This window comes from Gambusia affinis, linkage group LG08 (assembly GCF_019740435.1).
Source record: "Gambusia affinis linkage group LG08, SWU_Gaff_1.0, whole genome shotgun sequence".
NCBI lineage: Eukaryota > Metazoa > Chordata > Actinopteri > Cyprinodontiformes > Poeciliidae > Gambusia > Gambusia affinis.
This window is the reverse complement of record NC_057875.1, coordinates 28,243,252-28,267,520: the sequence shown is the minus strand read 5'-3', so window position 1 is coordinate 28,267,520 and position 24,269 is coordinate 28,243,252. Positions and strand designations below refer to the sequence as shown.

General features: G+C 38.8%; 2 protein-coding genes across 3 annotated transcripts in view; one reads left to right on the top strand and one right to left on the bottom strand.

Moving 5' to 3' along the window:
• Positions 1–7,922, top strand: part of carmil2 (capping protein regulator and myosin 1 linker 2) — a 42,087-nt gene extending 34,165 nt beyond the window's left edge. Inside the window, exons 35-41 of the mRNA XM_044125028.1 lie at positions 13–49; positions 932–1,000; positions 1,177–1,415; positions 3,101–3,236; positions 3,860–3,949; positions 4,041–4,127; positions 4,226–7,922. Coding sequence (XP_043980963.1) covers positions 13–49; positions 932–1,000; positions 1,177–1,415; positions 3,101–3,236; positions 3,860–3,949; positions 4,041–4,127; positions 4,226–4,704 — 1,137 coding nt within the window. The 3' untranslated portion in view covers positions 4,705–7,922. The remainder of the gene's footprint in view (positions 1–12; positions 50–931; positions 1,001–1,176; positions 1,416–3,100; positions 3,237–3,859; positions 3,950–4,040; positions 4,128–4,225) is intronic.
• A 2,507-nt stretch (positions 7,923–10,429) lies between these two features.
• Positions 10,430–23,960, bottom strand: ric8a (RIC8 guanine nucleotide exchange factor A). Of its 2 annotated transcripts, none has more exons than XM_044125085.1 (15): positions 23,852–23,960; positions 22,975–23,288; positions 20,572–20,619; positions 19,309–19,516; positions 17,624–17,775; positions 17,463–17,543; positions 16,913–17,012; positions 16,029–16,216; positions 15,626–15,720; positions 15,387–15,537; positions 14,378–14,473; positions 14,144–14,288; positions 13,747–13,891; positions 12,067–12,186; positions 10,430–11,345 (listed from the first exon to the last, which is right to left on the bottom strand). In XM_044125085.1, exons 2-15 carry the CDS (start codon positions 23,056–23,058, stop codon positions 11,204–11,206), a joined length of 1,755 nt encoding a protein of 584 aa, XP_043981020.1. In that variant the 5' UTR covers positions 23,059–23,288; positions 23,852–23,960; the 3' UTR covers positions 10,430–11,203. The 2 variants fall into 2 exon arrangements, with proteins under 2 accessions (XP_043981020.1, XP_043981021.1); XM_044125086.1 differs by having other exon boundaries at positions 22,975–23,182.
• Positions 23,961–24,269: the final 309 nt, after the last annotated feature.

Sequence of the window (24,269 nt, the reverse complement as noted above, 5' to 3'; positions counted from 1 at the left end):
TGTCTGTTACAGAACAAAGATGAGGAACTGAGAAAAGCCACCTCTGAAGGTAAATTTACAACGTAACTGGCAGATTTCATTTCTGATGGAAAATCAGACTCAGAAGACAAAAAAAAAAAATTCTTTCTACATATTTATATTTTAAGAAAAAATGCCACTTCAAAAATGTACTGTCTGCTTTTTGCATGTTTGCATTAGTATTTAGATGATTTCTCTTTGGCTATGAGCTCCAGACTAAACTGCCCTTCGGAGTCATTACTTGTTGAGCTACCCTTCTTTTGCTGCATTTCTTACCAGTGTTGGACATTTAGGCCGGATCGGATACTCTGACTCCGGCACTTTTTCGATCCAGGTCTCTCGTAACAAAATAGTTTTGGCATTTTAGATGGAGATTGCCAATGAACAGTAATTTTCCCTCAGATTCAGAATTGAATGTCGAATTTGACTTTGACTAGGCTATTCTAACACATTACTCTGCTTTGATCTAAGCCAGTTGTGCTCTATCCTAAGGGTCCTCTATGCTTCATGATTTAGCCGTGACTGTGTGTCGGTACACCTAGTTTCATTTCCACAGTGTAAAGTTTCGACCTGAAACTTTACACTGTGGAAGTTTCAGGTTGAAAGTAGTTGTATCCCACTACTTTCAACATGGATGAAACTGGACAAATTCAGCATTTCAGCTTCTGTGAGCAGATAAATTGAAATGGCCTCATGTACTGTTTTCATTTGTCCACCCTTTTTTATTGCTGTCTGACTGTGAATAGAATGATTTTATTTATAAGCAACATAAGCATTATTTATGGTGCTTGTGAGTTAGCACTGGATGACAGTAACTTAGAAGCTACAGATTTAGGTTAAATGAATTGTTTCTCAATGTCATGTTTAGATTAGCTTGTCATATGTTGCATTGTCTTCTTTTTCTATCCCTAAGGTGCTATCCTAAACAAACCTGAACTACCTCCCAAAGACATCAAGTCCAGAATAATGTCCACTTCATCAGGTACAAATGTCAGAGTTCAGTCAGTTTCATTCTTTTTGAAGACTTTTTGTTGTGCTGGAGAGTCAGGGTAAAAATCGTGAGCAGGTTTACTGCTGTCCGTTAGCAGGCACAATGGCTGCTAAAGATTTATCCATTCAGTGATTCTGTATCATTTCACTTTCAACTTTTGTTTTTAGCTGAGTCCAGGCATCCTCTGAGAGTTCAAGACCCCAACCTACCAGAACTTCTTTACCCAAAGCCTTCCCTTCCTGAGTGCATCATGGGTCCCCTGCCCCCTAAACCTCCCTTAGCAGCCAAACTCCCCCCACCCATCCCAGCTGCTCGCCCCTCCTCTGCTCCTGCCTTCACCAGCTCATCAGAGCAAGTCCAACTTACAGCTCACACACATGATGGCAGGCCGATGGAAACAGAGCAGGTAACGCACCAGTCAGAACGGACAATTCATATCATTACAAAAATAGAACAAATGGAAACCTATAATCAATCAAGATTCAAGATTAAATACAGTGAGGGTGAATGCTGGAACAAAAGACCTGGGCTTATGAGTTAATGGTTTACCGGTGTGAGGGGAGAGAGCAGAAAACATACTGAGAGAGAGAGAGAGGAAGTGACAGAGAGTCTGCAGAACATCACAGGACATTAAGCAATGTCCTTGTCTCATTGCTGCAACATCTGAGTATCATTTGTGTAACTATGTGTAAGGCTGGGACAAAGTTTATCATGTTCTCTGGCCTTATTTACCAAAAGCAGCACTACTCTATGCACCTCAAATATAAGACAGATGCACAGTGATGTGACTGAGTTAGCATTTGTTTGAAAAGGAAAAACAAGTTTGTATGGATGTTGACTGATATTGTTTTTACAGTTATAGAACAAATAGTTTTTGTTGTCAAACATATTTTAAATTACACAGAAATTGTTCTTTAGCATGTAGAATAGATATACAAGAAATGATAAAACGGTCTGTACTTGTATAGCTCTGTATCAGCTCTGTATTGGAACCTGCTGCAACTGCTGCAGGTGGTCTGGAGGTGTGGGCTGTCAATAGAGTTGAGAATGTCAAACAGCAAAACAGCTTTGGTTATATTACTATCATGGTTTGAGACAACATCTCCTTCACTCCAAAAAACAAGGCATGTGATATTTGGAGACAATATGGAATGTACTCAAGATAAGATCCTGCAACCAATGGTAATCACTCTTACTCTTATGTACAGTAACTGAACTCTATCCTCCAAGATGTCAGAACTCTTCCCCATGGACCAGGCTTTATTAGAATATGACTGTAGAAAGGCTGAATATAGACCCAACCTGTGAACAACCTCTCTCATTCCTTACTGGCTGGTTAAGGAATGGGATGCCATCCCAAAGCAGTATTTGATCAAGTACCTAAGCTGGTGGCAAGGTCAGGAGAGGCTGTTGTGGTTGCCTCTGGTTCCTCCATGCATTTCTGAAACTCCTGTTTGCTAATTAAATAGATTGTTATATATGACTTTCTCAGTATGACTTGTTTTCATCAACCTCTACCCATTCAAATCAATTAGTGTCATGAATTGAGCAGGGATCTAACTAAAATGCTGACAGGAAAGTGAAAGTTTTTTGTGTATAAATTTAAAAATTAGTAGCACAAAATGAATGTGTGATGCAGAACTCAGGGGCTAACATAAAATTTGACAAGGAACGTGGGAAGCAGAAGAGAAGGACATATATGCAAATGGAGTAATCCTGGGAAATGGGAGGCAAATAGCAGAGAGAGTGGAGAGAGCGTCTGACACAAGGCAGCAGAAATGACAGGAATAAACAACTAGAACTAACTAAAAAAAACAAACCATTTTTCATTGTTCTTGCATTTTACAACTTAAAACAAGACAACAAGTTTACAAAACTGGTCTCAGTGTTTTCTCAATCTTCTGAACATGCTTAAATAATAGTGACCCCCCACCTGCCTGTTAGGCCTGTATTGTGTATATTACAAGTCCCATTGAATTTCATCAATATTATTATTGATATTTTCTGAACATATTTAAATTGTTTAATTCCCCTGCGACTACTTGAAACTGTTGTCTAAATGTATTACAGTCCATTTATTTTGATCCTCAGAATGGCAGCAGGGACGGTGTGCAGGGTGAAATCCCCCCCCTGTCTCCAAGGAAGGAACTTCATTCTTCAGCCCCAAAATCTCACCGAGGTGGCAGCGCACCAGATCGCAACGAGAAAGTACAATCTGTCACCGAGGGTATGCTTAAATACACAGAGAGGATAATGTAAAGTTTCAAAATGTCAAAGTGTTGTTTTTTTTATGGTAAACATATTACTTATGTTACTGTGGAGAAGTTACCCAGTCACGTCAAATATTGAAACAACCCAAGCAATTCACACATGCAGGAAAATCAAAGCGTAATAGTTTACAAATGAAATTATTGGTACTGAAATGGAATAAAAAAAGAGAATAAGTACTGAACATACCAACAGAATGTTTTTTCAGTTTTACTTTGTTTATCACGAACCAATAAGAGTTTCACTGGCTGCATGTTTGGGCCAATTGTCTTGCTTAGAAATTCACACTAGTTTCACCTTTAGATTCCTAACACAAATGTCCATGGACATTTCTCCTTTCCTCCTTCTTTCAATATTCCCCCAAACATGGTCTGTGCATCAGCAACCAAAGAATTCAACTTTGACTTCATCTGACAAGACTTTATACTTCTAAAATTTCATGGTTGTCCAAGTGCTCTGTGACCTCCTCATGACTGCTGTGAGAGCTCCTTGGCTCACCTCCAGCTCTTTTGTTTATTATTTTGACTCTATCTGTGAGAAAGATAATTTTTTTGGATGGTTTTTATTGTTGTGTTCTTTCAGAGAGTCTTCCTAAGCTACGCCAACACATGAAGCCCCTCCCACAGCGCAGAGCTGTATCTGTCCATGAGGAGGCACTGACCATGACGCAAGGTAGAGTTATGGTTTTCATAACATAACTATTACATCCTTGTTTGACATTCCATGGTAGTTACATCACAAATTAACTTTTGATCTCTTTTAGAACTCAAGGCTGTATTACAGAAGTCACCCATCCGTTTCCGGGGCAACCGCTGGGACCTGCCCTCCTGCAAAGAAGATGAAGCACATGGTACAGTTGATGAGAATAACGTTAGCCATTTTGTTTGTTTTTTCTTCTAATCAGTCATTTAATGTTTTCATCTGTGTGCCTGGTGTTCATCCCCACAGCCTGCGCCACAGAAAACAAGCTGGATGATGAAAAGAAGGTCAAGAGTCAGATGGATGAACAAGAGGCAGAGAGAGGACAAGCAAGCTGTGGAGATACAGTACCTCCAACCAAGCAGCTACTTTCACAGGAGGTAGAAGTACCCAGATGCACTTCATCTGACAAGACTTTTTCTGTGATAGAGAGACCTCCTGTACTACCCAGGAAAATGGAGAAGTTACCTGTGAACCTTGCATCTGAGAGAAAGAGTCCAACCAGAATCTCAGCTTCCTCACCATTGCAAGAAAAAGTCCACAACACGTTGCCAGTTGGCTCTAAATCCACAGAGATACCCCACATAAGCCCATCCTCCCAGAAAAACAAATCTGTCGCATTGGATCGGGGTAGTAACCCACAAGGGAAAGGAGAGGCACTGTCCCCACAGCACACAAAGATGGCTGAGCCCGCAGAGCACAGAACTGAGCCCTGTCTGTTTGACTGATGCACACAACAGTCTGACCTGGAAGAGCTCTGTCACATCACTGAGGTCAGGAAGTACGCGGGTAGGAATCTCATGTAATGTGAATGTCCTACTCTTTTGTTTTTGTTTCTCAGCAGCATCATTGTGTTTCTAATCATAATGTGGGCAAGGCCAGCTTCACAGTTCATTCTTGGGATGACTAATCTTCTTGCACGCTTTTGATTGGAGGGATGAATCTAACATAGATTATGTTCATTTCTGTCATTGAATCCGAGTTTATGCTGATTTGTTTCATGTGGTCTTTGCTTGTTCTCACCAAAAGGCCAAAATGTTAGCTAGAGCTAGTTAGCATGCACCAATGGGTGTCTGCTGAATGGGTTGATGCAGCTGACAGGTTGTCTTCTGACATTAGATAATTTTTTTGGTTCTATTATTTTCTTATCAAACTTATAGTTTTTAACCACTAGCATGTTGGGTTTTATGTCACCTGACCTTTAACATTAAATACGGATTTATGTACTGTTAAGGAAGACCCATTCAACATATTTATGTTTCAACATTTCAGCAAATGTCAAAAATATTTATTTACTCATTTTGCCCACACTTTTTTTGTTATACATTTAAAAGTAAGCTTCAAACAGTGAACTTGATGGTTATAGTATTTTGTTTGTTTTTAGTTTTCAACCTTCTGGAAATGAGAAATGAAGAACTGCCTTTGTTACTTAGAATTTTTTTTTTATGTAATAATTCAGGGAATTTTGATTATGACCCTTCAGAATATTGGCTGCAGTAAATAACTCCTTTATCTCTGATAAAACAAAAAATAGTTTTCAAACTAATGTTACTGTTTTTATTTATTTAGTAACAAACAAGGCTAACAAAATAGAGATTCGGAAATTTTTTTCTCAATGGTTTGAACCAGCATTTTGTTTGGAGTAGATTTTTAAAAAACCTTCTAAAAATAAACTACATATATATTTGATGCGGCAGCATGTGTGAAGAACTAAGAAACAGTGAGGGCAGGTTGAACAATTACCTTGCAAAACTATTAATTGGAGAAAGAAAAGTTTAAAACTGTGAATATTCTGAACACAGGATAGCTACATTCCACCTGCTGTTTCACAGTTCTGTGTTTGTATGAAAGGTCATAGTCAGTAGAATTGGATATTTAGCCATGTGGAAGTCCATCCTTCATGAGAATTAGTTCCAAGTTCACTTCACATTGATTAGAACAGAAATTATCCAGGTACATTGCTTACTACCAATATATTCTGAACAAATAACAGTCCTTACACGAAGTGAACAATGAACATTTGTGTTCATAATTCTGTTTGATTCAAAGCTGTTTATTTGACTTTTTGTTAATATTCTAATGTGCCATTTGACATCTCTTTAGTATTTGTTGTACATACTGTGCATCAAGTCCATGTTGCAGAGTAATTCTCACTTTCACCTGTTTTATTGCTTTAGTTGCAAAAAAGAAACTTTTTTACTAACAGAAGCAAAGCGTAAGACTATTGTTTTGATTATGACTTCAATAGCACTTTAAGCCTGATAAGCTTATTTAATAATGTCCTGGTTCTGTTTAAACATGACAGTCAAAGAGAAAAGGCAAAAGTAACAGAGTCCATTAACCTCTAGAACCCGACGGACCCACCGGTGGGTCCGTCTAGAGGTTAAGCTGCAGCCTTATTACTCAGTTGGTGTTTTGTAAATGCAAACCTACACTCTCTGTGTGCATGCTAATCACAGAGATAGAGTGCAAACACAACACAGTGTGGCTGGAGCACAAGCCTGCACCCGTTGTTAAGTTTAAGCTGAGAAAACAGGTAGTGTAGTCAATGTAAGAGTGAAGGGAAAGGCAGGTGTTATCCATAGTGGCTCCGGTTGAAGACTAATGTGTTTAACTGCCTAAAGTCACCAAGCGCTTGCCTATGAAGGAATGTTGCAACTCTTCTGCATGAAGTATCAATCATTGGTTTCAAATGTCTCTCAGTTTTCTCTCTTAATAGATTCAGGATCGCGAAAAGAGAAATGCTCTCTGTTCATCTTCATCTTAGAGGAAAAACAACATTGTAAAATTCAAAGATCCCCAAAACCAAAACTGAATTCACAAGAACATGTTCACACTGAGTACATAGACATATAGAGAATGGAGATGTTTTAAAATTTCTTATTTGATTTAGCTGTTAGCTCTGAAACAAGACGTTGAGACAGTTACCTTTCTGAAGGTAGGGCTTCTTAAGTCTGCATAGCAGAACCTTACAGAAAAAGCTAAATGCTAAGTTCAGGTAAACATGTATAAAATATTGTTTTAAACTAATTAAATTCTATTTCTGAAACATGTGAGCACTTCAAAACTTATTAGTACAATTATGTTCCAGCACTTACACAGCGGATTCATAATGGATAAAAAAATGCTCGAAGTTTGATAGTGATCATTGGGACACTGCTAGAAACTCCTCAAGTCCTCCTTTGCCTTCTGTCAATTTTCTTGAATGCCGACTCTTCTCATAAACCCACAAGTTTCAATGTTTATGATTCATAACATTACATAAGGACGGTCAGGTTCAGGGCATCAGGCGACACATGACTTATGAGGAACAAAGACTGATTAAAAGTTAGGCACAAGGAACAAATTAGATGTAGAACTGGCCAGGTTTGATATGTGCCATCAGTTCTGATTGAATCTGCAGCCTCAAGAGAATGCATTAAATCGGTTGGTATGCTACTTAGATGTTATGGAAAGTATCGGAACCAGACCTTGCGGCAGTGGTTAAAAGTTGATTACATCATGTAATTTCCTTCAAAGTCAAACAAATCTAAAAGGAAAGGAACTTCCTTTTGTAACAGGAACGTAATAGGTTCTGTAACAGGAACGTTACAGAACCTATATGGGAACTCATTTTTACATGAATGCTGTCAAATCTGTGATTTATTTTTTTGTCACCAGTCATATTGTCATTACTTTATGAGGGGGGATTTTTCACCAGCTCAGTAGTTCACCTGGTCTTTATGTGTCATCTGATGTTATGCGAGATACCAACACCACATTGTGATTTAGCTTTGAAACTCAGGGCGGCTGTGAGGAACGACGTGGGATTTTTCTAAACTGTTATGTTCTCTTTCACTTGCACGTACAGAATATTTACAAAACTGCATAAATCAAATTAGTTTGAACAGAGTGTAAATCTATACCTATACTTGTTATCAATTAATAAAAAAAAGTATTAACATGAGTTCTACTTCATTTTGTTGCCGTTATTCTGGTGTTGCCGCCTTTTTTGTTACTAATAATCTAATAAGAAGCTAAAGGAATGAATTTGTACTCTAGACATTGAACATCTTGATAAGTGATGATTTTTGGTCTCAGAAGTGTTTACAGCTTTAAAGCCTGTTAAACTGTTTCTAAATGTTTGATATGTTACAAACAGTTACACTCAAACTATTATTTTCTTTGCTGTTAACTATCAAAATGTATCAAATGGTCTATTTAATTTTCTGGGTAGGTAAACTCAAGGTTTACATGAGAAATTTGGCTTCAACTTTTCTGTTTTGATCAGACAAGAGCAGCTTTGGTTTATCCAGAGTCATGATTCTCCAGTTTGACCCTGATGCAGCCCATAATTACAGCCCCATGGAAGAGGTAAGTGCAAACAGTTCATTTTGAACAGTCTGGAGCAGCAGCAGGAGAAGGGAAACCGGTGTGAGGGAAGAGGTGAGTGATTGATTCAGACATGCAGAGTTATAAAAAATGATGCGTGCAGAGGAAGGAGGGTTGCTCACACTGCTGATGGTGAATGTGGTGATCTGGAGAGAAGTGCATATATCCACTGAAGATAAGAACGAGTGAGTGGTTCTGATGATGTTGGTTTCCTACTGGTGTTTCCAGCAGCTAGTTACAGTGGAACGGCGTTGGAGGATGGAATCCAGAACAACAGAACCAGGAGGTGATCTGCACAGTGGCTTGAGACAGAAATAAGAAATAAGAAAAGCAGGTGACAGATTGAAGGCGTGATGTGGACTGATAGTTGTGATCCCAGTGAGGTCACTTACAAAACTCCATGAATCAAATTAGCTGATTTATGCAGCTATGCAGCATAAACATTTATGCAGAATGTTTATGTTTGGAACATAAACATTCTGCGGGTGTTCAGGTATAAGACACTGGTCAGTACTGCACTACTGACCACTGAGGTCAGTACTGCAGGAGGTCATTGACAGAGAAGGGTAAACTGGTCCCAAACTTCACTGTTGGAAGCATCTACCCAGAATGAGCTGGAATGATGAGTCAGGGAAACGAGGAGAAGACTTAGTCTGCTTTGGGGGTCCTGGTGAAGACTTTCTTTGTAGAGATGAGTTCAGTGAGGAGAGCAGTAATCAGTCCGAAGTCACTAATGAATCTGCTGCAGAGGTTGAACCCCAGGAGACTCTACATCTATTTCCTGGAGTCAGGGAAGAGCCACTCCTGAACTGCACAGACCTTTTCTGAATCTATCTTAACCTGCCTACCTGCAGAGATGTAACCCCAAAAAGTTATAGAAGACACACAGAGCTCACATTTTTCTGCTTTCACAAAGACGTTATTTTCTAGAAGGCATTGGAGGACTTTTTTAACATGGACCCGGTTTTTCTTCGAAGATGTTGGAGAAATCAGGATGTCATTCAGATACACAAAGATGTTAAGATAGCCATGAATCCTATTCAGGCCTGAAAACCCCAAAAGGCATAACGAAATACTCAAAATGTCCAAAGTGAGTTTTGAATGTGGTGTTCTCTGTAGAAGCAGACCAGGTGATATGTAAGACAAGTGGTTGCTTTCTGGACCCACTTGAAAGCAGATGATATCAGAGGGAGTGAGTAAATATTCGTTATGGTGATTTGATTCAACCCTCAATAGTCAATGTAGTGTGAGGGGTTTTTTTTCTGTTCAGTGGCAAAATGAAAATTCAGCCCCCATTGGAGAGAATAAAGAGCAAATGATACTGGGACTGAAAGTCATTGGTAACTTTTTCTATAACTCTTTGGATTTTGACAGATTGTGAAGTTGACCTGAGGGTAGGGGGACCAGGAAGGAGCTGCACAGTGCAATCTTAGGGACAATATGGTGGTAGAGAGACAGTTAACGTTTTGTTGACGTCTTGCTTGAGATTAACTCAGTATTGCGTGACAATAGTGGATAACTTAATTTACAGGCTCTGGGGGAAGTTCCAGGGGATTTTTAGGAATGGTGGCATGTAGCAGTTCTTGTGACAGTGCTCCAGGACATAAGATAGGCTGACAAATGAAAAGTTGACCCATGCTCTGGGTTATCAACCCAGTGAGACAGAAAACACAGCAGTTTAAAATTAGAGATTTGAGTAAAGCCACTGTGACAGAAGGGGAGAAAACTATATAAAACCACTGACATGATCTTCAATAGCTTCCTGACCCACATGTGGAAATCAGACTCGGAACCAAAATTTTAGATATTAAGGTAAGAATGTGAAGATCCTCTGTCAGGAGACACCAAACATTCACACAACAAAACAAAAATACTCACATGGATCCCAACATCTACACCAAGAACAATCGTTTATAAGCATCTTTGTGTAAATATATTCATAGGTAAAATATTTAAAGAAATAAAACTGTGGCAACCTAAGGCTTGGAGGATCCTTACCAGGGTCATCATGTCTTCTTTGTATCCCTGTTTCACCTTTAGACAACTAATGGACATTTAAGAGGAAAACCAGCAGCTTCTAAATACCAGTGACAAAGTGTTTATTCAGATGCATTCAGTGTACTTTACAGTCCAAACAGATATTCAACTACAATACAAAGAAGCAAACAGAGATTTTCTTGGATTATACTCAGAGCTTAATATGTCGGTTAAACTCTAACACAGAAACGTATTCATCAGTAAATGGTCTTTCACTTCTTGCAATAAAACATTTATGGGGCGTCATGAAAAATAACATCCACCTGTTTTTATTAAATTCCATTTAAAAAATAAAGCTGACTCTCACATCAAAAAACTAAATAGCATTTTTTTAAATACATTTTCCCTAAAAGTAAGATCATACATTGTTTGATAAAAAAGCATTGCATTCTGAAAAATGCTGCTCTGTGAGCAAGAGATTTCGTCAAGACCAAAGTGTTTTCCAGAAGCAGGATTATCCTGATTTACAGTCACTGGAATGCTTATTCTGGAAAATCAACAGTGGTTGAAGGTTTTAAGCCTGAAGTCAAGTGATAACAAAACTAAATCAAATATGTAGGACAATGTAAACGTATGTATCTTCAGAACACCAGTGCTATTTGGTAGGTAGTCCGTTATTATTGAAACTGAATAAATGTTTATATTCAACTTTGTCTTGTACACTCCATGCTGCATTCTTATGTTGGCTAAACTTATGCCAAATGTTTTACCTGTCTTCCAATCAAATTAAGTGGACCAGCATGGTAAAAGTTGTATGATATCATCATTTTCTGCAGTGTTGTCACAAAGGTTGAAAGGTGATTCAACATGCTGTGTTAACTAGGTTTCATCCTCGCTGTCTGGATCAGCTGGCTCCTGTGACTGGAACAACGAATTGGTGGCCAGTTTATTCAGATCCTCCGTGGTCATCTCTCTCATCTTCCCATCTGAATTAAGCTGCATGGGCTGGATCAAATTGGTCCTACACAAAACAGGAAAAGTGTGTTAGCATCTTAGACCCAACACATTTTTACTGTGTGTTAACACATTGAATACTGTAACTGTAAAATGGCAGCTGTTCAAGACAGTATCTCAGTTTTTGTACTTTCTCACTTATTTTTTCTAGTGTAAATAGTTGATAGTGATAAACAGGACAATGCTCCATATAAATGCACCCACCACTTTAAGTACACAATTAATTGTTGATTAATACAAAGAGCGATTCAGACAATTACATGGTCACTAGACAAGGTGGATATGATTTTCTAAAGTTCCAAGTGATCATCAGATGGAAGAAGAAAGGGGATTTAAATGACTTTGAACATGGCATGGCTGTTGGTGCCTAACAGGCTGGTTTCCGGATTCAGAAACTATTGATCTGGTCATAGGAAAAAAAATGACAGGAAGATAACAGAAGCTCTAATAACAACTTGCTACAACCAGAATATGCACAACACATAGTACATTGGCAAATTGATCCAAAATTGATTGATTGGACTAATGAATTATGGTTTGTGTGCCAACGCTTTTTATCATAGGAAACTGATGATAAAAAGCTGATTAACTGATTATCTCTTCATAACAGGGGTACTGTCACCTGTTAGCCACTGTCTTGAACCCCTCATGAGCAAGGTGTACCTAATAAAGTGACTAGTGAGAATATCTGATAGATAGGAATGTTCTGAAGAGTAGCGGTGTGTGACCTTGACAGTCTGTCAAACATGTTGACCAGCTTCATGGCCTCGTACTCCTTCTGCTCATCTGTCATTCCCTCCATTGGGTTGGGCTGCTCCTCTTCAACAACACCTGTGATCAGGTTTATACTGGAAACAACATGAACACATAGGTGAAACAGGAATAACACAAGAAAAACACTGGAAACTGTCATTTAAAAATTATGCATTTAATCCATCCATCCAAGTAATTTCTAAAAAATTTTTTAATCATGTTAAGAAATGTGGAAATTGTGGTGCTGAACTCCAGAAGTCATTTGTTAAGGAACATATTGTTATTTAGTTAATACTATAGATTATATTACTGTGATACTTCAGTGATCTTTCTCAGACTGCTACCTTCACGTCTAAAAATAGATGACGTTTTAATCTGTGCAGGGAGGAAAGTTTACATACTGCCTTCAAAATTAGAATTTCCAACTATAGAAAACCTTTGAGTTTACTGTTGAAGCTCAGCTAAAAACAAAAAATATTTCTCCTGTTTAACTTGATAAATTCTTTCTCTAAGAAATAAACATAGGTTCAATTTAAAACTCATAATGTGAGAACTGTGTATCTAGGAAAAGATGGTCAGATGTTTTCTTTGTGACATTTTGATATTCTATAAAGTAGTCTTGTTAAAAACATTTACACAAGCAGAAATAGTTTTCTTAATGTTCACACTTACCTCTCAGGATAACTTATTTGGGAGGTTGAAAAAGCAATATGAATGACTGAATGTATTCCCAGGGGGAGATGTGGTGACATTGAATGTGACTATATCTCAGTCAGTAAATACCAGCCTGAAGGTTGAAGGTCTTACTTATGTTTGAGCCAATAGACCAAGAGATGGACCAGAGATAGACTAGTGCTAGACCAGAGATAGACCAGTCCCAGACCAGAGATAGACCAGTGATAGACCAGAGATAGACCAGTGATACACCATAGATACAACAGTGATAGACCAGTGATAGACCAGAGACAGACCAGTGCTAGACCAGAGATAGACCAATGATAGACCAGAGATAGACTAGTGCTAGACCAGAAATAGACCAGTGCCAGACCAGAGATAGACTAGTGCTAGACCAGAGATAGACCAATGATAGACCAGAGATAGACTAGTGCTAGACCAGAGATAGACCAGTGCCAGACCAGAGATAGACCAATGATAGACCAGAGATAGACCAGTGATAGACCAGAAATAGACCAGAAATAGACCAGTGCCAGACCAGAGATAGACCAATGATAGACCAGAGATAGACCAGTGTTAGACCAGAAATAGACCAGTGCCAGACCAGAGATAGACCAGTGATACACCAGTGATAGACCAGAGACAGACCAGAGATAGACCAAAGATGGATAAACCAGAGATAGACCCAGAGATACAACAGTGATAGACCAGAGATAGACCAGAGATAGACCATTGATAGACCGTGATATTAGTAGCCTAGTCTATAGTTGACATAACTGGACCAGCTTTACAGGGATGAAGACCTTCACACCTTCAATATAAGGGTCGAATCTAGTAATTTTACAGGTAGATGCTATCTGATGTTGTTTTACAGTTCTGCAGTGGTTCTTGTCTGATTTTTAATGTTTGTAAGGGTTTCACTGCTTGTGTCTGAGCTATTCTTTTAACTCAGCTACACTGACTGTATTTAAGGTACTGACTGCGGCTTTGCCTCTCTGTACTCTTCAGTCTCTGAGTCTTCATCTTCAGAGTAGATCCCAGAGTCTCGGCCCCCTCTGAGCAGGCCCCTGGCAGCCAGCAGACCTGCAGCGTTACCGTATCCAGTGTATTTGATGAACCTTGAAACTGGACACAGAAATGTCAACATTACAATGGTTGTATTTCACCTCATGAAAGAGAAGATTTTAGTACTAGCTTAGTACTAGAATGTGGTTTGCTAGATTTTAGTAAACCACATTACTTGTTTGCCCAATTTTCCCAGATTCCCACTAGAATTCTAAACAAATCTTCTATTACTGCCACCTACTGGAATGTTTGTTCCTTTGATATATTTTTGCATCGCTATAAATCATTTCAGCCAATTGATATTTCTCTCACCACTTTCTTTGCAGAGCACAAAGAGGAATTCAGCAGCATAGTCCTTGACATCGGTGTCGATGTGTGTCATGAGACGGACTAATTTATTCCTGAGAGCACTGCCGACTTCTGGCTTGTTTTTCACATCGCGAAGAGGGGGCAGCACCTTAACAAAGCAAAAGCAGAAGATAGTTCTGAAGCCATTGGCAGCAAACTTGCTCATCTATCAGCTTTGTGGCTCCACTCCATACAGACTTTTGACCTGAGGAATTTCCTGGTTTCTCGGTGGATGCGGGAACTCTCAGTCAGTAAGCTTAAAGATGGGAGAAGAGTCTCTTTCAGCTTATGGCCCTGGTGAAAAGACAAACATTTATCTATTAATCAGCTGTCAGTCTGCCTTCTAACAGACATATATGTAACATAAGTTATCTACAGTCAATGTGGTTTCATGTAATCATATAAAAATTGTACTACTTATTTATCACTTGAGCTTCCTAAGGCTTAATTACAAAGCAGAAGTACAGTTCCACCAGGTGTTTGCTTATTGCTGCTGCCGCCAGTCTTTGAGAGCAAAGCGCTACCTTATGCACCCTGAATGGTTGCCATGGGAGATTAATGGATTTTTCAAACATGTAAGAAAGAATCAAAGCAACACTCCAGGTATGTGTTTTATGACATGATGTAAAGCTCAAAAAGTTGATTTTACATAATACCCCTCTTTAAAACCTGCACAGCATTAATGTTTTTATACTGTAAATGTGTTCTTCCCATACAATCTTTTTATCTTACTTAAATATATTTTTCATTTTTGTTGCTGCTGTGACATCTGGATTTCCCCAAAGTAGAGCAATAAAAGATAGTTCTCTTCTTCCTATTCTATGTAGTCTCAGTGAGTGAGTATACTTAAATTTGATTGGTGCTTCAAATCTCAAGTTAGGGGAGCAGTATAGTCATGGTTTTAAAATAATGACAAAGCTCACAAATTTGAAATAACTGGAAATTTAAATCTTAAAATACATTTCAAGATGTAACCATATTTTGTCATGCTTTAAAAACATTGCCTTTTTCCATCACTACACAAATTATCTTCAAATTTCCACTTAAGCTTTCCAGGCGACATAGAAAAATCCAGCCTGGTAAAGAATGCAGAACATACCAGATGAAGACAGCTATGAAAGCTCCTTGGTTAGGTAACTTATTGAGAGTGTGAAGGGTGTACTAGAGGCTAAGAGAGATAACTTCTATATCTACTGTGTTATCCTACACGATCAAGTTTTTTCTCCATGAAATCCAGCAGCATGTTCACAGCATCCATGTTGACCCCCATGTACTCGATGGAGCCATTTTCCACCTTGGGCAGTAACAGCACATCCAAACAAGGCAGCGGGAGATTCCCCAGTAAATTCACAGTGTGGCTGAAAATACAAGGAGAAATTCAGTAAGAGGTTGGCCTCAAAGGGAAGCCATGAGTGTATAAGTGAAGTGAAGAGTGTGTTGTCAAACCTGTGGAACTCCTCGGTCCGCTCCTCTCCGTCTACTCGGCTCATCAAACAGTGTCTCAGGAGAGCGCCCAAGTGTCTGTACTCTACTGCCTCTTCCTTCTCACACACACACACGCACACACACACACACTGAGTGTTCAGAAGAGTGCGCTCATCTCATTAGGCTCAGTGTTTCTGTAGCAACAGAAGACTGCTCTCTGGCAGTCCATGCAACATTACAATGACAAATCAATGGAACAGATGCTCTTCTGATAGCCATAATTTCCTTTTCTGTCCAGTAACTCATCAGAGAACCAACGACAAACAGGAGGAACAAAAATACTGAGACGCATGCTAACTCCTCTAGTGATCAAACTGGCCAATTAACAGAAAATTGAAACTTCACATGAAATGTTCCTTCTTACCTCATCGACCTTGCGTCGGTTTGTGTTAAATGTGATATTGAAAAGTATTTTCAGTATTTCCATAGCTAACTCTGCCTGCTGCCTGCTCAGTGGGGGAAGTTCCTCAGGTGGAAAACCTTCATACCCCACTCTGGCTGTCACCAGCGGCTCTGGCCAACACAGACAAAGGGTTGCTTCTAACTGGTTGCCTAGGACACACAAAGGACAGTAAATGTCTTTGCTGCAGCTGAACCTCCTGCAGTTGTTGAGGATCTAGAAATGTGCTCTTTTCAGCTGCAATATTCTTAGCAGTGTTTCCTGCATGTGATATTTAACTTATACTGATGAAGACTGAACACTTTTCTGTGGAGGTAACCATTGCTAATACAAACAGAGCTGCTGCTTTTTATTTGCATAGTCAGTCAGCTTCCATATATGCTCTCACTATGACTATATTTGAATAACGTCAGCTGGTTGTTTTTTGTCAGGGCAAATTTTTAAAGCCTGTAAGATGAAGTGATTTAATATGAATCTGCTCAATAATCCAACGACATTAGCACAAAGACTGAAACCATAAAGGTTGCAAAAAACAATATTTCATTATAGATCAAATTGCATTTCTTCATCTTTCACCTCACCTTCATTCAGTGTTAGGGCGTCACAAATAGGGGGTTCAAAAGGCACACAACTCTTAAAGAATTATGTCAATGTGAGCAAACACAGAATAAACATCTTTTCTCTATGAGTGGACCAGGATCTTGTTCAGGTACAATTTCCTTAATTATGCTGAAACTGTAACTCATCTCTAAAACTGGTGTAGGTAATGGTACAAAAATAGGAGTTTGGATGAGAGGATAAAAATAGCAGAAACACTTGTTTTCCAAAGCCACTTGGAAAGCAGTTACCTAGGAGTTTGATTCCATGGAGCTCCTGGGCCAGCTGTGCCCTGACATCCAGCCTCAGGGCAGTCAGCAGGAAGGTCAGCCGCAGGTCAAAGAAACGGACCTGGGCAGAAAAAGACAACTCACTAAACCTGTTTTTGTCTTAGAATAGAGCTGGTTGTGAAACTGGAAAAACGCTTATGTCAAGTTTTCGTATGGCACATTGCAGAAAGGAGGAAGTTCAAAGGGTTTTACAGCATGAAAACAGGATACAGTAATTATGAAACAACCAATGAACATTATATTTTGTCAAATTACATCAAAATCTTCTCGAATAATCATCATCAAATGTACGTCATATATATTAATCAATGTTCGATTTACTATCAATCAAAAACAACAGGCCTTGAGTTAAAAGAACTCAGTGTTTTGGCTGGTTTGCAGATCAGAACCAGAACCAGTCAGGAGTTTACAGGTTTAATATGATCACATATTATATGACCTAAAAGCATAATATTTTTATTCAAAATTTATAGCATTAAAATTGAAGCATGTATTTAATTTACTCCCTTACCTCCTGGTTCCAGGTGGGATGATTACATTGCTTCAGTCTCTCTGCTACGCCATCAATAAAGTGGAGATCAGCTGCTATGACCTGCCATCCATTCAACAAACGACAGTGAGCTTTTACAGGTTAAAATAAATAAAACATCATTAAAAGTGCCGCAGGCTGACCTGTGCTGTCTGACTGTGGAACAGTATGTTACAGATGGACTTGAGAGCCTCTATAATCACTTCTTGATCAGGGTTTTCTGAAGGAGGGGAGGATTCCTTTACCCTCACACTGGAGTCCTCTGCTGCCTCTTTCCCATCCTTCTCCACAACCACTTCAAGGAAAAAATAGATCATACACACAGGAAAGGTACCATAAAAACATAATTAACTTCAGTACTTTATCAAACTGTTACAGTTTTGTTCTTTTTAAAATTCTAGGTCACAAAAAAGTTTCATTTGAAGTAACTGAAGAATCACTAAAAACCGATAGTGATTTTTTTTTAAGAAAAATAAATCTTGTCCATGAAAACCTTATTTGTTCACTTACCACAAGTGAATAATGCATTCTGTTATGTTGACAGAATGCACATCTTCCTTATAAAACTCCTACTTACACTATTTTTTTGGTCATGTCTCAGTTAGAACACAGGCAAATAAGATGTGCTTAAAGAAATATTGCATCTGTTAAAGATAATGTGAAGCTTCTTTAATGGTTTAGTCAACTACCCACAATGTTCACTGTCAGCCTTTGCCTTAAGGCTGAAGCAGAGGACTTCAAGAATCTGGGTGTCTTGTTCATAAGTGACGGTGAGATGGAGCAGGAGAAGGATAGATGGATTGTGACTTTGTCCGCAGTAATGCTTGTGCTGCTCCAGCCTGTTGGAGTTAAGAAAAAACTGAGCCAAAAAGCTAAGAAAAAAAATGTGCCCAAAACAAAGGAAGAAGAAAGAGCCTTTTGTCCTCATCATTACAGAGATGTAAAGGAGTCTGTCAGGAACTCCCAGGCCACTTTTCCTCCCCAGTCTACCTCATCTCCACCGGGAGGTGAGGGCACCTTCTGCATATTCAGTGTTACACTAGAAATGTTGTTTTTAGAGCATTATTGTGACATTTCAGTGGCAGTTGTATCATATATCTGCAGATGTATCTGCAGATATATACACAGTCATATACAATGCAGGTCTAAGCTGCAAAAAAAAAAGGATATCTGTGGCAGCGCAACTAAGGTGATAACGGTAAATGGTAAAGTGTAAAATTATTCTGGCAAGCCCAGCAAGGAGGTTCTGGGTTCAAATCCTGACCCGGGGTCTTTCTGCATGGAGTTTGCATGTTCTCCCTGTGCATGTGTAGGAACCTCCCACTGTCATTGTTCACTGATCTCTCTAATTCTCTTTATGTGTGAATGTGTGAGTGTCCCTGGGATGGACTGGCCACCTGTCCAGAGTGACTCCGCCTATCGCCCATTGACCGCTGGACATAGGCACCAGCACCCCTTGAGACCCCATTAGGGATAAGCATGTAAGATGATGGATGGATGGAGGTATTATTCTGGCTTGCTGAAACACAATTTGTTCATGTTTAGTGAACAAATAAAACATAAGTTCACTGAAAGAGTGTTTGCTTTGTCAGACTAACACAAAAAAGTTAAGTTAGTTCAACTAACTTCCGGTTTGTCAATCTGAAGTGATTTGAAGTTGTTGAGTTAATTCATTCATTTTATCTTAGTTTAACATAAAGTCATAATGTTAGATTGCTTTATCTGTTTTGCTTTCAACTAACATAATACAATTAGGTGGAACATGTCGACATAAAAAAAATTATGTTAAGTCAATGATTCATTTCTTTGAGTGTAGCAGAATAGATACCTTTACTCTCCTCCAATGGGTCCTGGGAAGGTGCAGCAAGATGGGCAATACCAGAATACTGGGCAAGTGTGAGCATAGCTGAGCGGCTGATAAATGGATCCAAACTTTGTTTGTCTCTGGTCAAGATTCGAACCGTCTCTAGACATGCCAGCAGACAGGATGGTTGCAACTCTCTGCTCAGGAAACTGAGCACCAGCTCCCCCAGACGCTGTTTCACAGACACAGTTATTAAAATTGGATGTTAGGAGCAGTAATCGGTCACAGAGATTTCCTTCTTGTAGGTCAAAAGAAAAAAAATGGAAATGTAATCCTCATTGCAATGTAAAACTTCAAAAAGAAAAACAAAGTTTAACAAAATGCTGCAGTACCATGAAAAAGTCATTTGCCATCACGTTACTACACATTGATTCAAGTTTTCACTTTTTAAATTACACAAACCACATGCTAAGTGATATGAAGAAAAATATTATCAGTATTTTTTCTTGTATTAAAAATCTAGTTCTGTTCTAATATAAACTTTAAAAAAAAAAATTTAAGCAGCAGCATGTAACATTTTGTGAAAAATATGTGAAAAACAATCAATCAGAGGCTGGAGGAGCAGATAAAAAACAGAGACATGGACATCTAGCTATCAAGATAGGGTTGTGAATACATTTCTAAGGTTTTGGGCCACAAGAGTCCCTCAATGAACATGATCCAAACAAAGGAAATATTTGGACATATTGGGGAAAGCAGAATATAAATACTTGCATTTGTGGGTAGAGATACAGGTTGCTATGCACGACTGTTTTTGTCTATTGGTTTGGACAAATGGTCTGAAATTGTATCAATTAGGGTTTTTAGCCTGGTACATTTGCAGCCAGTGTACATTTAAAAAGGTTATTTTCTTTGCACAAACATGGGCTGCTCTGACAACTAATTGCAAAGTGTTAACAAATGTTAACAGGTAGACGACTCTAATTTACTCACAAAATGACTAATTACTATGTAGGTGACTTCTGATGGCAATACGTTGAAGTTAAAGGTTTGTAGGTAACTTATGGACACTATCATTTCTTAATACCTTTTGTTGTTCTGCTTCCTACCTCACCAGCCAAGCAAACAAGAAAGAAAAACGCAAATGACATAAAGACACAAAGTTTATCAGGTTTTCTGTTGTGTTGTTTCTGTAGGTTACATCCAGAAAATTTTGAATCCGTCTTGGACTCTTATAAACCGAAAAGCAAATAAATATAGAATTTATGTTGAAAATGTTACAAGTACCTTTCTCTCCTGTCCCTCTTCTCTGTTGAATGTGAAGCACTGGCTCATCTGCAAAAAAGAAATACAGCTGAAGGACAATTAACCACTGCTGATGGTAGAAAATAAGCAGAAATCAATAATATATTAGAAACAAAGTCTCCAGTACCACTTGAGCCTTATTTATTTTAAATTTGTCTCATGTTTTTGTTTTTCTCCATTAGCTTCATGAAACAATAGTGATGCTACACTGATTTCATTTCAAATTTTCGTTTCCTTGTACATTTAAAAACAAAAACAAACAAAACAAAAATCTTGTCTGGGGCTCCTCAGGGCTCCATTCTTGGGTATCTGCTTACAGAATGTCTAATCCTCTATTAAAGTGCTTTTAATTGCCTGCCATCAGTGCATTAGAAAATGCAATTTGAAGGAAACAGAGGAAAAACTGAACCTAGTGTAAATATATAACAGTTTAATTAATATGGCAGAAGTTTCTTCACCTTTAAGCCCCTCAAACCTAAGAGCCCCTTATTGGATTTGGCTTGCCTGTGTGACTCTATTTGTGTAACTGTGAGTCTAATCCAATTGCTGTCAAGATCAACTCCCACACAGACGTTGGCTTATAGAACCACACCAAATAGCTCTCCTGGTTGATCAGCTGCACAGGTCCAGTGGAGCGTGCACCACCTTTGGATCTATTGATTTAGTCCAACAGGTCAAATATACTGCATCCATGTAGCCCACAGCAACTTTGACTTTATAGAGAACGTCTGCTTAGCTGGGAGTCTGTGATTATTTGTCTCGATTGAAATGCAGGCAGAGGAAGCAGAGCTTCAAGACGCTGCTAAACCGACATGAAGACATGACTAATATGCAGCACAGTTGTTAGCACTGCTGCTCTGCAACAAGAAGGTCCTGATGCAAATCCCAGCATGGGCTCTTTTTGCATGAGGTTTTCACATTCTCTCTAACAGGCCTAGAGGGTTATTGGCAACTTTAAATTGCCCTCAGTTGGGTTGTGTGTGCATTATTGATTGTCCTCAGTGTCTCTGAGTTGCACTGTGATAAACTGGGGACCTGTCTGAGGGGCAGCCCACCTCTTGCTCAAAGAGAGAGAGGGATGAGCAACAACACCCTCAGCCCCACCCTCCAACCCTGAGGACATCTGAAGTGGGTGGAAAATGGATACATGAACCTGTTTAGAGAAATGTTTTAGAAGCCTCTCTCTAAACTATAAAAATCCCACACCTAAAAAAAAACTTGAAATAAATAACCTTAAAACATTTAAATAAGCACCACTCTCATTTTTCAAATAAAGACCCTTTGTCTCAAAGTTTAATGCTCTTTTAACATAAATCTAAATTCTAACAGCTACATAATTAATTATTTCTCAAATGTGTTTCCAACTCTGTAGAACCGCAACTGAGTAGGACATCTGTTGTTACCTTTGAATTACTTTAATCCAAAAACATTTGTAGAACGCTTTTTAAATTCTTTAAGCACATATTTTCCAAACATAAAAACATAAAGGTGCATCTCAGTGAATTAGAATATCATTGAAAAGTTTATTTATTTCAACAGTTCTGAAATAAATAAACTATAATATAAATTAATTCAGGGCTGCACAGTTGCCTTGCAGCAAGAAGGTCCTGGGTTCGATTCCCGGCCCGGGGTCTTTCTGCATAGAGTTTGAATGTTCTCCCTGTGCATGCAAGGGTTCTCTCCAGGTACTCCGGCTTCCTCCACAGTCAAAAAACATGACTGTTAGGTTAATTGGTCTTTCTAAATTCTCCCTAGGTCTGAGTGTGTGTGTACATGGTTGTTTGTCATATCTGTCTCTGTGTTACCCTGCGACAGACTGGCGGCCTGTCCCGGGTGTACCTCGCCCTGAACGTTAGCTGGAGATAGACACCAGCACCCTTCCTGACCCCACTGGGGACAAGGGTGTTAGGATCACTTGAGTAAAATTTTTTATGTACTCTGCATATCCCAGCTCCTTATTAACAACTGTAAAACAGTCCTAGATCCTGTGTCTTACTGATTGGTAAATAATAGCACAATATATATGAGGACAACCCCACGAAGAAAGTAAAGGACTGCTGAACATTCTGGTCCTGGGACCTCCAACCTCATGTTAATAAATATTTTTTTTTAAAACCCAGCGGATTACAAACCAAGTTGTGCTATCTTTGTAAAGTTGATTTTATGTGCTGTGGTTTATTAATTCTGATGGTCAGAAATTATCATTGGAGGAACTTTTGAAACTAGCTCAGAGTTGGGAAAGGAAAGGAAACTGCCTGCTTGCTCCTAAAAAGCAAGCAAACATTGGAGTCATGAATAAGCCATGAACATCTGAACAGACAGAAAAGCAGACGGCCTGACATGCTGCTGGGTGATGCCCTACTGCCAGCTGTACTTGTGTTTTACCTCTTTATTGAAGCTCTGTAACACCGCCAGCACCTTCTCTTGCTCTCCGGTCTCCATTTGCTCTATAATAACACGTAAATCCATGACGTTGTTGTGATGGGGAAAACTGCCGCTCGCTGCTTTGTCCTGGTCTCGCCGTCAGAGGAAGATGCAGTCTGGCTTGATCTGTGAGGCTGAATGTTATATTCCACCCTACAGGATGTCGCCGCTGACCAATGACAGAATGATGTCAGTATCCCCCTATCCTTCAGAGCCGAGCACAGACGATTACAAGGAATAGGATTTGCTCAAGTCAAGTGTTGCGTTTAATGTCCCTGGGAAAAAACCAAGCAAATCCTGCAATTTCAGCAATAGTTTATGAGCCACCTTAAATAAAATAACATAAAAAAATATAAATCAAATATCAAGTGCTTCATAATATTCATGCGCTACATTGGTCTTAAATATTATTTTCTCTCTTAATTATCTCTAAACATAAACAATTTCACCAACAAGTCAGCAAATGTATTTTTGCGCATATTTTGAAAAATACAAATATAGATGATACAAACACTAGACATAGAAGAGTCAAATGTTCAAAATATTCTAGTCTACAAAGATTTTTTAAAGATTTACATTCTTCTTAATCGATTTGTAAAAAGTCAATTTGTACTTTAAGTTAAGAAAGTCATCGTTTAGTTGATGATGCGTGATTATCAGCAAAGCCATCCATGTCATCAACCAACATAAAGAGCTTGATAAGAAAAATAACAGCAGTTAGAGCCGTTTTCATCCGTCGTTATCCATAGCCTCTTAGAATTTTATCATTCATTCAAGCAAGCACAGATTTTTTCATAAATACTTCAAATTACTTTACACATCAATCCAAGTTACTAACCTTGTTCCCTAGTGGACTGAAGTTAACTTAAGTTGATTTCTATTATTTTTTACTGATTTGATGTTAACCTTTTCTGTGTATTGCGGTTAACCTTGACGGGTAGAACTGCGTTCCGTTACCATAGATACGTTCACAAGAAAGTTACCAAAATAAGAGCATAAACTCAACGGCATAAACAGAGGTATATTTTAATGTTTATATGAAATATAAACCATATATTTAAAAAGTGAAATGAAGGTCAATGATCCACGGGGGATATCAGAGTTTCTACAGATTTATTAGAGGAGCTCAGAGTCCAGGAAATTTGCTGATGGCTTGATGGTGGCCTTAGGATCGCATCTCTGCTTTTTGCAGATGATGTGGTCCTGTTGGCTTCATCAGGTCGTGGTCTGCAGCTCTCGCTGGAGCGGTTCGCAGC

Bases quoted from the DNA above. Each gene is read 5' to 3' on its own strand.
- ric8a (XM_044125085.1), bottom strand. From the start codon at position 23,058: ATGGATTTACGTGTTATTATAGAGCAAATGGAGACCGGAGAGCAAGAG. The intron at 17,544-17,623 runs GTCAGCCTGCGG...AATGGATGGCAG, and splicing joins TCCACAGTCAGACAGCACAG to GTCATAGCAGCTGATCTCCA. The intron at 15,721-16,028 runs GTAAGAAGGAAC...GTGTGTGAGAAG, and splicing joins ACCGACGCAAGGTCGATGAG to GAAGAGGCAGTAGAGTACAG.